The sequence below is a fragment of the Oncorhynchus tshawytscha genome, linkage group LG18, assembly GCF_018296145.1.
Source record: "Oncorhynchus tshawytscha isolate Ot180627B linkage group LG18, Otsh_v2.0, whole genome shotgun sequence".
Classification (NCBI taxonomy): domain Eukaryota; kingdom Metazoa; phylum Chordata; class Actinopteri; order Salmoniformes; family Salmonidae; genus Oncorhynchus; species Oncorhynchus tshawytscha.
Genome location: NC_056446.1, coordinates 17,401,151 through 17,413,774, shown reverse-complemented (window position 1 = coordinate 17,413,774; position 12,624 = coordinate 17,401,151). Strand labels below are relative to the sequence as shown.

General features: G+C 42.9%; 1 protein-coding gene across 2 annotated transcripts in view; it reads right to left on the bottom strand.

Annotated features, from left to right (window-relative positions):
• The window catches only part of LOC112217341 (scavenger receptor class A member 5), a 46,512-nt gene that overhangs the window by 7,303 nt on the left and 26,585 nt on the right, over nucleotides 1-12,624 (bottom strand). For both annotated transcript variants that reach the window (XM_042300720.1, XM_042300721.1), the window contains one exon: nucleotides 9,817-9,882. In XM_042300720.1, the coding sequence (XP_042156654.1) occupies nucleotides 9,817-9,882 (66 nt within the window). The remainder of the gene's footprint in view (nucleotides 1-9,816; nucleotides 9,883-12,624) is intronic.

Genomic DNA, 12,624 nt, shown 5'->3' with positions numbered 1-12,624 from the left:
ACTAAATAACAGTAATATTCAGAGGACACTGGCTTGTTGATTTGCTGTTGATTCCCCAACCAGGTTGGTATACCAGCATGTCTTGGATTAGTGAAGTCATACTTTTTGGATTAGTTTGTTCAAAACACTGTTTGTACATTTCATGTAGACACAATAAATCCATCAGGTATGGAGCAACAAGCGAAACATCTTTCTAACTTTACTTAATGTCAATTATATTTTCATAAGCGGGAAAATAAAACAAAACACTTGAACACATCTTTAGGAAATGCTTTCCATGAAGCTTGTTTGTTCAAAGGGGTTTGCTATTAGGGGTAATTACTGCCTCCACACTTGGTGACCTCCATAACTGCAGTTATAAAGAGTTTGGAGTGAAATTTGTGGTCTTGTCTGGGCAGGAGAAGGTGTTGAAAACAATTAGTACCTCCCATTGGAAGATTAACTCTGACTGAACTAGCCTTTATTGACCTTTTTAGGAGATGGATAACCTGGGGCTCCAATGGCTGAACATGAATCTGGAGGATAGACTCGAGAAGAGCACAGGAACAAGGTCAGGAATTTGGTCTGAGAATGTTGTCACAAGAAATAGAGATGCAGGGACCGGATATTAGCCATATCATCAAGTTAAATTATTACAGTTTGTCAAAATAAATTTCAGTTGACTAAATGTGTTCATCAGCATTTTGGTTAGGCATACGCAATCTGTGTTCTAGATGGCCATCACAGGGACCAGTCTATGTGCTATCGTAACTGTGCTGAGACCATCTCCTCCATTACAGGTCACCTCCGCTGTGTGTGTTGATGCTAGACTGCCTTGTTTAAAGAGGGTTCTGGGTGGGTATTGTCATTATCCTCGTTCATGTGTGTGTGTGTGTGTGTGTGTGTGTGTGTGTGTGCGTGTGTGCGTGCGTGCGTGCGTGCGTGTGTGTGTGTGTGCGCGTGACCGTGTGCCCCACAAGACAGCAGGCGTCTCTTTCGCCCAGCACACACAGTGGGAGTTTGATCTGAGGGGCCCCCCGTCCACCATCATGTTTGGGAAGATTTAGTAAGAATTGGATGGAGAGAAAATGTTATTTCTTGCCAGGATGTCATATTACAGCTCCCCTGCACATGAAGCCTAGTCCTGTAATGAAGCCTAGTCCTGTAATCCTGCAACAAAATCCCTAATGAAAAACATGTTGCAGCCAGGTATGGACCTACCTTCAAGCCAGCATGAGGCTTGGTTTGTTCAAATCATTTTAGAAGTTCAGACAGAAACTTAAGTTAAGTTAATCACACATCCAACAGAAAACCTCTTAGCAGACTTCTCCTGAGAGAGACTCATGCACAGTATAATACAGGGCCTATTAAAGTCCAGCTTTTTGATAAGATGAAAACCAGTACTTCCCATTTCTACCACCACACTCATGATATCGCTCTGTAGTTTCACAACTGAAGTATTTGTTCTAGAAAAATAGTTGTTTAGTCTTATGGGAGAAAACACTAAAAACAGTGCTGTCAATACCTTATGAAAGCAGGCACGTTTCCAAATGTGCCTTTGACGATTAGAGCACTGGCCCACTTTGCTATACTTTACATCATCAAAACTACAATTTGAACTAGGTCTTTTCATTATGAAAATACACTGGGGGAAAAATTATATCTGACTTGAATTTAGCATGTATGAGCAACATAATTAGGACAAAAACAATAACCGATTAAAGAACAAAAATGGCTATACTGACCTATAAAACTGGCAATCAACCATACATTATATCTTCCTCTCTACTCTTAGGGGAGAGTAAGAGAGTGAATCTGAATCTTAGTGCAACAGCTTAAAACATCTGGACCTTTTGCAACAAGATTTCTGGACTAATGGACTAAGACAATGCTGTGCATTTTGGGGCGTGTGTGTGTGTGCAGGTCTAAGTGCACGCGTGAGTGTGTATATGTTCTCAACTTCAAGTTGCTCATGTGTAAATGCACCTCCCATTGGAAGATTAATTCTGACTCAACTAGCCTTTATTGACCTTTTTAGGAGATGAATAGCCTGGGGCTCCAATGGCTGAACATGAATCTGGAGGATAGACTCGAGAAGAGCACAGGAACATCTTGTTAATGTGTTGCAGATGCTGCCGCCTGAGCTCCGCTCTACTCTTAGCCTGAGACATGCAGCCAATCTGGCAGACTGAAACCATGTGTCTGCTGCAGATATGTAGGCATAACTTTACTCTGGTAATGGCTCAGGAAACTTCAATCTGTCCAGTGAGACGCAGACCCAGGTTATCTCTGATAGGGGTGTGATGGGGCTAGGCCAGAGCCATGGTGGTATTAGCAGGGTAGCTAACATGGCACAGTGGATGAGGATCTGTGTGCAGTAGGTAGCTGAACCGATATGGAGAAGCCCACGCTCTTATAAACGGCTAATTTGGCACAATGATGCATAGGTCTACTTGACTGGCACTATGAGGTCAGATTGATTTAGCCCACAGAGCCAAATTAGAGATACGGGTACTTACTGTTGTCATGACGTTGGCCTGGGGGTAGGTTTATGACAGTCATAAATACCTCTTTCCCTCTTTTTCCTCTCTCTACCCTACTGATGTTACATTTGCAAAACCCTTGGTTAACATAGAGATTCTGGGAACATCAGAAGGTGGGGGGAAATGAACTATATTCTGGTAATCCGACCAATTGAACATATGCGGTGGTACTTAATGAATATGATGTCAGTTCGGTTGTCATCTGAGACATTCTCATCAATGATAAGATGACATAAACTCTACAGTGGAAAGTCTACACATCAGAATTATCGGATTCACGTGGAATTCTTGTTCAATTTAAATGTTTGAATATGAAATTATTTGTGATGGGATGAAATGTGGTTTTAGCTTCTAATATATGAGATTTGGGTTTTCATAAGATAGGGCTCTGCTCAATCAGTGGCCCGCCCCTGTGAAGGGACATGGGCTATAAAACTTTTCAAACGCGACCTCCTCTCCCTTCCTATAAAAGCCCTTGAAGACAATATAACCTCCTGTTCCGAGGATGTGAGGACGACGGTCTGAATGATTCAGATAATAACTACAGAATGAAGCCAACAGCAGCGTGAGCTTTGGTTACGAATGGTATGAACTTTGAACTCTTGTTCACTACAGAAGTGATACCTCCTAGCCGTTGAGTTAGCAACAGCCGCTGCAAACGAGGGTTAGGAAGGAACAGACAGACTATCCTGTCTACCACACAACGTCTTCAATTTACCAGCAGAGACATTCTTCAAAGGACTCGGTTGGGCAACAAGGCCTTCCATCTACCACCAACCTACCGAAGCGCAGCTCAGAGTAAATATTTATTGCATTTTCCTTTTCCAAATGGGTGGTAATTTAGAATGCATAAGATACTGTATTTACGATACTGTGTTCCTCATTCTTCCCGCTCTTTCACTCAAACATTTGCACTGATGTATCGCCATAAAAATGTGGCATCGGTCCAATACCACAGTGTATAGCTGATGCACGTGCCAGACATGGCTAACATGAGGGGACAGGTGGAGAGAACTGAGCAACTATTGACAAAAGCAGGAAATTAAAACATTCTGCTAGTCGAGGAAATGCGTTTGAAATCTGAATAATTAAAAGTAATTGCTAATACTTATGACGATGAACGAGCACAAACTCTTGAACAAAATCGTTGTCAAGAACAACTCGATTTAGCCCAAACTAAATACGATGTAGTCCACTCCAAACTAGATCACCAAGAATTTACAACTTCCAGATGAGACTGAATTAAGATGACGATTAATATTGTAAAATATTACTAGGTCTTTAAGAGTTTATTCGGAAGATAACAGCTCTATAAATATTATTTCGTGGTGCCCGACACTCTAGTTAATTACATTTACATGATAAGCTCAATCAGGTAATATTAATTACGGATAAATTATTTTATAGAATAGCATGTTATATCACTTAATCCGGCATAGCCAAAGACACGACACTGTAGTATCACTAAAACTTAACAGTCGTACAGCTGTAAGTGAATCATGAAATACTTCCTTTAGAGAAGTGGGAAATGAGAAATAGAATTGAGTGCACTTTAGAGGGCCATGTTACACTGTTACAGAGAGACATTTATGACTATGTGCTGCAGTAGAAGGAAAGCCTCCCCTATCCGTTAGTGGAATTAGGTCTGAGAATGCTGTCACAAGAAATAGAGACGCAGGGACAGGATATCAGCCATATCATCAAGTGAAATGATTACCGTTTGTCAAGACAAACTAAATAGCTGTAGCCTACTGCAGAACAAGGACAATATAACAAACAATATCCCATGTTGAGTTTGTCAACTTGTACAAGCATTTACTCTATAATGTATCTCTGCTTGACACCTGTGCGTCTGAATACAAACACCACTACATCTCTCTGGCTTTCATTGACTAAATGTGTTTGTCAGTTCTTTGGTTAGGCAAACACAATCTGTGTTCTACCCTGGACTGTAGGTGCCCCTGCTCACAGTCCCTAAGGGAGTTTCATATGCAAGCCCTCACCTCCCAGTGATGTGTGTGTGTGTGTGTGTGTGTGTGTGTGTGTGTGTGTGTGTGTGTGTGTGTGTGTGTGCAAGCATCTCTTTCCCCCAGCAAACTCAGTGGGAGGCTGATCTGGGTGCCTCCTGTCCTCCACATTCAAAAAATGTGGGGTTCAACAAGGGTTCTTCTATGAACCCTAGGGTTCCTGGCACCAAAAATGCCCCCCAAAAGGTTCTTCCAAGAAGCCCATATGAGGTGGGGTTCATCGAGGAACCTCTTTAGTTGGTGGGGGTCCTTGCAGGAACCTAACTGCCCAACTGAAACATTTGGATTTGAATTTGAAAGGACAGCAGGTGCCGGCACAATTTAAGGTAAGGTTTGGTTCTTGTATTATCTAAATTAATATTGTTTTATGATGACACCATCTACCTTTTCATATTGTGCAAAAAGAAAAAGGACACAATTCAATGGATATCAATCAACAGAGAGGTAATAATATGTAGGCCATTAGAATATGTTGAAGGCTAGCTGTTTTGGGTGAAGATGATTGAACTGCTCACTTTTGTGTCTTTGTCTGCAGGTATAAAGACAAGGAGGCACACAAAGGTACAGTACCAGTCAAAAGTTTGGACACACCTACTCATTCAAGGGTTTTTTCTTTATTTTTACTATTTTCTAGAATAATAGTGAAGACATCGAACTATGAATAACACATATGGAATCATGTACTAACCAAAAAAGTGTTAAACAAATCAAAATATATTTTAAATTTTAGATTCTTCAAAGTAGCCACCCTTTGCCTTGATGACAGCTCTGCACACTCTTGGTATTCTCTCAACCAGCTTCACCTGGAATGCTTTTCCAACAGTCTTGAAGGAGTTCCCACATATGCTGAGCACTTGTTGGCTGCTTTTCCTTCACTCTGCAGTCCAACTCATCCCAAACCATCTCAATTGGGTTGAGGTTGGGTGATTGTGGAGGCCAGATCATCTGATGCAGCACTCCATCACTCTCCTTCTTGGTCAAATAGCCCTTACACAGCCTGGAGATGTGTTTGGTCATTATCCTGTTGAAAAACCAATGATAGTCCCACTAAGCACAAAGCAGATAGGATGACGTATCACTGCAGAATGCTGTGGTAGCCATGCTGGTTAAGTGTGCCTTGAGTTCTAAATAAATCATACAGTGTCACCAGCAAAGCAACTCCACACCATCACACCTCCTCCATGCTTGAGGTTGGTGAATCACACATACAGAGCTCATCCATTCACCTACTTCGCGTCTCACAAAGACACAGCGGTTGGAAACCAAAAATCGCAAATTTGGACTCATCAGACCAAAGGACAGATTTCCACCGGTCTAATGTCCATTGCTCGTATTTCTTGGCCCAAACAAGTATCTTCTAACTCTGGCTCTTCCTTTCCTGTGGCGGTCCTCATGAGAGACAGTTTCATCATAGTGCCTGATGGTTTTTGCGACTGCACTTAAAGAAACTTTCAAAGTTCTTGAAATGTTCCGGATTGACTGACCTTCATGTCTTAAAGTAATGATGGACTGTCGTTTCTCTCTGCTTATTTGAGCAGTTCTTGCCATATATGGACTTGGTCTTTTACCAAATAGGGTTATCTTCTGTATACGTCCCCTACCTTGTCACAACACAACTGATTGGCTCAAACACATTAAGAAGGAAAGAAATTCCACAAATGAACTTTTAACAAGGCACACCTGTTAATTGAAATGCATTCCAGGTGACTACCTCATGAAGCTGGTTGAGAGAATGCCAAGAGTGTGCAAAGCCATCACGTTTCAGGAGAAGAACCCGATGCAGACAGTGTCGAAGTAATAACTGTTTATTACTAGAACAGGGGGCAGGAAAAACGACATGTCAAGGGCAGGCAGAGGTCAATAATCCAGGGTGGTGTGACAAGGTACAGGCAGAATGGTCAATACCGGAAAAACAAGAAAAAGACAGGAGCAAGGGGAAAACCGCTGATAGGCTTGACAAACAAAACTAACTGTCAACAGACAAACAGAGAACCCAGGTACAAATACACTGGGGATAATGGGGAAGATGGGTGACACATGGAGGGGGGTGGAGAGAAGCACAAAGACAGGTGAAACAAATCAGGGTGTGACAAATGCAAAGGGTAGCTACTTTGAAGAATCTTAAATATAAAATATATTTGGATTTGTTTAACACTTTTTTGGTTACTACATGATTCCATATGTGTTATTTCATGGTTTTGTAAAGTAAAACCCTTGAATGAGTAGGTGTGTCCAAACCTTTGACTGGTACTGTATGTCCATTAGTATTGGTATGTTATGCAAATCACATCCTCCTCCCTTACCTCTTCAATGAAAATCACATAGGCCTCTACATTATGGACAAGGTATGCGTATGAAAACCATAATCAAAAGTTTTTTAATTCACATTTACCATAAAAACCAAGGTATAAATACGGTTGTGTTCGTGTTTTGTTAATCATCTGTATAATTACTATTTTATGGATTCATAGACATCACCCTCCCTTCTGCTTTTCCACAAAAATCATAATAAACACTGCCAACTAAAATACGCTCATGACATCTCTCTGTAGTTTCACAACTGAAGTATTTGCTCTAGAAAAAGAGCTGTTTAGTCTTATGGGAGAAAACACTAAAAACAGTGCTGTCAATACCTTATGAAAGCAGGCACGTTTCCAACAGTGCATTTGGCGATTGGAGCACTGGCCCACTTTGTTATACTTACAGCTACAATTTTAACTAGGTCTTTTCATTATTAAAATACTGTAACGTCTGCTTCCAACTCATACTCTCAAACATGTAGATCCCCTGAACGCAGCTCACTCTCCAGCTCCCAATCACCTGAATTCTGATCACCTGTTCACACACCTGTATGCCATTTACACACACTATTTAGTTCAGTCCATTGCATCCCATCATTGTGAGGTATTGTTTGTTTTTGTCCACGGTCTAGGCGGAGCGCTGTTTAGGGCCATATTAGTCCTCCTGTGTATCATAGTTTTTGTCCATTTTATCCATTCACGAACATTGTTTTTTTTCTATTTCCTGCCTGTACTTTTGCCTATCAGATTTCCTGTCATCAACCTCTTGCCTGATCTCCCGGACTATGTCATTAGCCATTCTCCTTGCCTGTACTGTTACCTTTTTGGATTCCCTGTGTATGACCTTCTGCCTTTCCCTGGACCCAGCTACCTGCCTCCTCCTGTTGTCCTTTACTAAATAAACACCTGCTGCGCCCTGTGCTTGAAACAAGCACTCTGTCTCCCATCATACTCATTACAAATACACTGGGGGGAAAATGATATCTGACTTGATTTTGGCATGTATGAACACATAATAAGGCCATAAACAATAACTGATTAAAAAAAACAAAAATGGCTACACTGACCTATAAAACTGGCAGTCAACCAAACGTTATACCTTCCTCTCTACTCTTAGGGAAGAGGAAGGGAGTGAATCTGAATCTTAGCGGAACAGCTTACAACATCTGGCAGGGAACCACCCTTTGCAACAACATTTCTGGACCAATGGACTAAGACAATGTTGTGCATTTTGGGGCGTGTGTGTGTGCAGTTCTGAGTGCACGCGTGAGTGTGTGTTATGTTCACAACTTCCGGTTGTTCATGTGTAAATGTGACCGCTCACGCATGTGTATATGAGTAAAGTCTCTAACTCAGCACCGGGTTGACACTTCAAATGTGGAGAATGGAGCTTGTGCCTGTCCTGTAAAAATAATCTTTCCAATCCAAGCTTACTCCAGTTTCTGTTGGACTCTTGGGATATCGTATCAAAGTTCGGTACCCCCATCCTGAGAAGTGTGTGGATGTTAGGGTGAAAGGCAACGCTATGGCAACAATTACCAAGTAAGCTTTAAAGCACCTGACATTTTACAGCTTGTCACGCTAGTTACGGTATATGGGGCTTTAGGTTCAACTGCACCCCCAACTCTCAGCCCCAGCTCTCAGCCCTAACCCTCAGCCTGAGGTAAGCGCCAGCTCTCAGCCATAACCCTCAGCCTGAGATAAGCGCCAGCTCTCAGCCATAACCCTCAGCCTGAGGTAAGCGCCAGCTCTCAGCCTTCTAGGAGAAGCATGGTTGTCAGTTGTGACATTCTAAAAGTATAGCGGGGTAAAGAAGATAAATGAACAAGGGGACTGGGGGAGAGCCCCACAGTGTCTGAGCTGTGACAGACCTTCCTCTCACTACGAGGACCTATACTTTGTGTGACACCACTGCTTTCCATCAACCACTATAGCATGAGAGCTTGACAATTATGGAAACAAATCCAGACCAAGTACCAGAAGAAAACCTCTTAAATCACATGGCTTTGAATGTGGAGTTCTGATCTTTTCCTGGTTGTAGCTAATGAAGAGAAATGTATTTCAGATGTTTGTAGCTGTCACTTTAAGAAGAACACCGTTCCAGCTCTCATCACACCAAAATGGGTTTAATGATGTCATAGAGAAAGAATAATATTTCCTGTGTGAGGGAAGAAATTGAGGTTTGCGGGTTTGTTTTCTTTCCCTGCTTGAAAACACATTGTGGTTTTATTGAAATTACCTGTCAGTGGGGGTGTGAGGGCGTATACTGTACAACGATACGACAAGCCCACTCAGTACAACCAGGCCTACTAACCAATTTGCCCATGCTTCAAACTCGGTGAATAAATGTTTTGATACTTATTATTTGGTGAGGTAAGCCATATTGAGTGGTTTGGATACAGGAAGAAACCTGTAAAACGTCACGCTAATAACTGCTTCAACATATGAGGTGACCATTCCATGTACAAGTAGAGCAGAGATTTATGCCTGTTGTGGCTCGGTCCATAAAAATAGTTTATTTTTCTGTTTGATCCACTGGCATCCCTGTTTACAAGTGGGGTCTGCCAGGTGAGAGCCTCCAGCTACTGATGTAAATGAGTAATGAACTCACTAGACTGAGACCAGCATGTGACTTCAGCTATGGTGCTGAGTTTTGGAATGTGTTGTGATGGAGTAAACAGCATTCCAAAGCAAAACAGAGACGGAAAAGGCCTCAAAAGACCCTCTGCACTCCTTCACCCCCCGAAGGAGTGCAGAGGTAGTGAAAGTTGATTGGTAGGTCAGTTAGGGTTAAATTCTATAGCCTACCTGGGTTTTATTACAACCTATTCCAATAACTCATTTTACGATGCAGCAGTGTCAGCGATATGTACGCAGATAACAATGGACACCATCATCGACCAAGATCATTTGGAGGATGAGGAGGGATCAGCAATCCCATAACTCTTCACTGCTCACTGGTCTCACCTGTTTTTTCACCACGGTCACCTCGGTCTCCCTTCTCGCCCTTCAGTCCTCTGTCTCCTTTGTCACCTTGGAAATGAAAGACAGACAACAAAATATTGTGTTACGCTCAGTGGCAGAATAAGAAGTAACACAGATGAATACACTGCTCAAAAAAATAAAGGGAACACTAAAATAACACATCCTAGATCTGAATGAATGAAATATTCTTATAAAATACTTTTTTTTTTACATAGTTGAATGTGCTGACAACAAAATCACACAAAAATTATCAATGGAAATCAAATTGATCAACCCATGGAGTCTGGATTTGGAGTCACACTCAAAATTAAAGTGGAAAACCACACTAACTACAGGCTGATCCAACTTTGATGTAATGTCCTTAAAACAAGTCCAAATGAGGCTCAGTAGTGTGTATGGCCTCCACGTGTCTGTATGACCTCCCTACAATGCCTGGGCATGCTCCTGATGAGGTGGCGGATGGTCTCCTGAGGGATCTCCTCCCAGACCTGGTCTAAAGCATCCGCCAACTCCTGGACAGTCTGTGGTGCAACGTGGCGTTGGTGGATGGAGCGAGACATGATGTCCCAGATGTGCTCAATTGGATTCAGGTCTGGGGAACAGGCGGGCCAGTCCATAGCATCAATGCCTTCCTCTTGCAGGAACTGTTGACACACTCCAGCCACATGAGGTCTAGCATTGTCTTGCATTAGGAGGAACCCAGGGCCAACCGCACCAGCATATGGTCTCACAAGGGGTCTGAGGATCTCATCTCGGTACCTCATGGCAGTCAGGCTACCTCTGGCGAGCACATGGAGGGCTGTGCGGCCCCCCAAAGAAATGCCACCCCACACCATGACTGATCCACTGCCAAACCGGTCATGCTGGAGGATGTTGCAGGCAGCAGAACGTTCTCCACGCTGTCTCCAGACTCTGTCACGTCTGTCACATGTGCTCAGTGTGAACCTGCTTTCATCTGTGAAGAGCACAGGGCACCAGTGGCGAATTTGCCAATCTTGGTGTTCTCTGGCAAATGCCAAACGTCCTGCACGGTGTTGGGCTGTAAGCACAACCCCCACCTGTGGACATCGGGCCCTCATACCACCCTCATAGAGTCTGTTTCTGACCGTTTGAGCAGACACATGCACATTTATGGTCTGCTGGAGGTAATTTTGCAGGGCTCTGGCAGTGCTCCTCCTGCTCCTCCTTGCACAAAGGCGTAGGTAGCGGTCCTGCTGCTGGGTTGTTGCCCTCCTACGGCCTCCTCCACGTCTCCTGATGTACTGGCCTGTCTCCTGGTAGCGCCTCCATGCTCTGGACACTACGCTGACAGACACAGCAAACCTTCTTGCCACAGCTCGCATTGATGTCCCATCCTGGATGAGCTGCACTACCTGAGCCACTTGTGTGGGTTGTAGACTCCGTCTCATGCTACCACTAGAGTGAAAGCACCGCCAGCATTCAAAAGTGACCAAAACATCAGCCAGGAAGCATAGGAACTGAGAAGTGGTCTGTGGTCACCACCTGCAGAACCACTCCTTTATTGGGGGTGTCTTGCTATTTGCCTATAATTTCCACCTGTTAACTATTCCATTTGCACAAGAGCATGTGAAATGTATTGTCAATCAGTGTTGCTTCCTAAGTGGACAGATTGATTTCACAAAAGTGTGATTGACTTGGAGTTACATTGTGTTGTTTAAGTGTTCCCTTTATTTTTTTGAGCAGTGTATATAACATCATGCAAGTACAAAATTAAACTGAACACAAGTGATTCACTTGAAGAAGAACAGTATTATGTGTATGTCCCTAGAGAACCTCCCAGCATGCTACTTCTCTGAGCGGTGCCCTCTCCATCTGTCATGGTTGACTCTGGGTGGGCAGGGATTAGGCCTAAATATAGGCTATGGTTTGAGGTTTCCAAATTGCCTTACTGGAATACTTGGGAGACATGAGAGGGTCTTTTTGCTCTTGGTTGGGGGAACATAACGTAGCTCTAAAATAGCCCCCCTCACCCTGAGAAGAACGCCAGATATACCAACCTCAGGTCTGAAATTAAACATTATCCCTCAGCTCAATTTCCCTTTGGATACCTTATTATCTTGTTAACCTGAATTGAAGCCTCACGAACGAAATGTAATCACCTTGTCATTAGACATACAAATTATAGGACAACCCCCTTGTGAACTACAACCCCCTTTGGCTTTTGGTTTTCCTAGCCAATGCAGCGGACTAGAAACAGTACAAATAGCAAATATGGTCAGGGTGTATGTTTCCCCAAAAGTCAACATGAACCCATATGTCCTTGATTCTCTGTGATCTGAAGTCCATTATTGTGGGCCATTGTTTTGCTTGTTGCTCTCAACATCTGAGGCAACTCAGCTGTCTGTGGATTGTATGCCAAATTTTGAAAGACAAAAAGGGGTCAGGGCAAAAGACAACATCAATTTAACGATTAAAGGATTTAATTAACAAAATGACTGGGATTGAGAGGCTGAAAGCACAGTTGTCCAGCATCTCCTCTTTCAGAGTGAGCGGAGAGAATCGTCATGGCATCTTTCTGGCTTGTCCGATGATGTTATATGCTTTAAAGACATAGAAAAGCCTCACTACTTGAGGCCAGTTAACAGTCTTATAAATGCAATTGAAAGTAGATCCTCCACATTTGTGTCCTGAATGAGGGCATCTGATGTTGATCTGATGAGGATCGGAGTGTGGACGCAGGGACATTCTGGAGCCTTGCAGTTTCATCTGAAATTCTAGATTTACTGTCTGGACTTGAGAGAGGCTGTAAAAAATGAAGTAATCATTCCA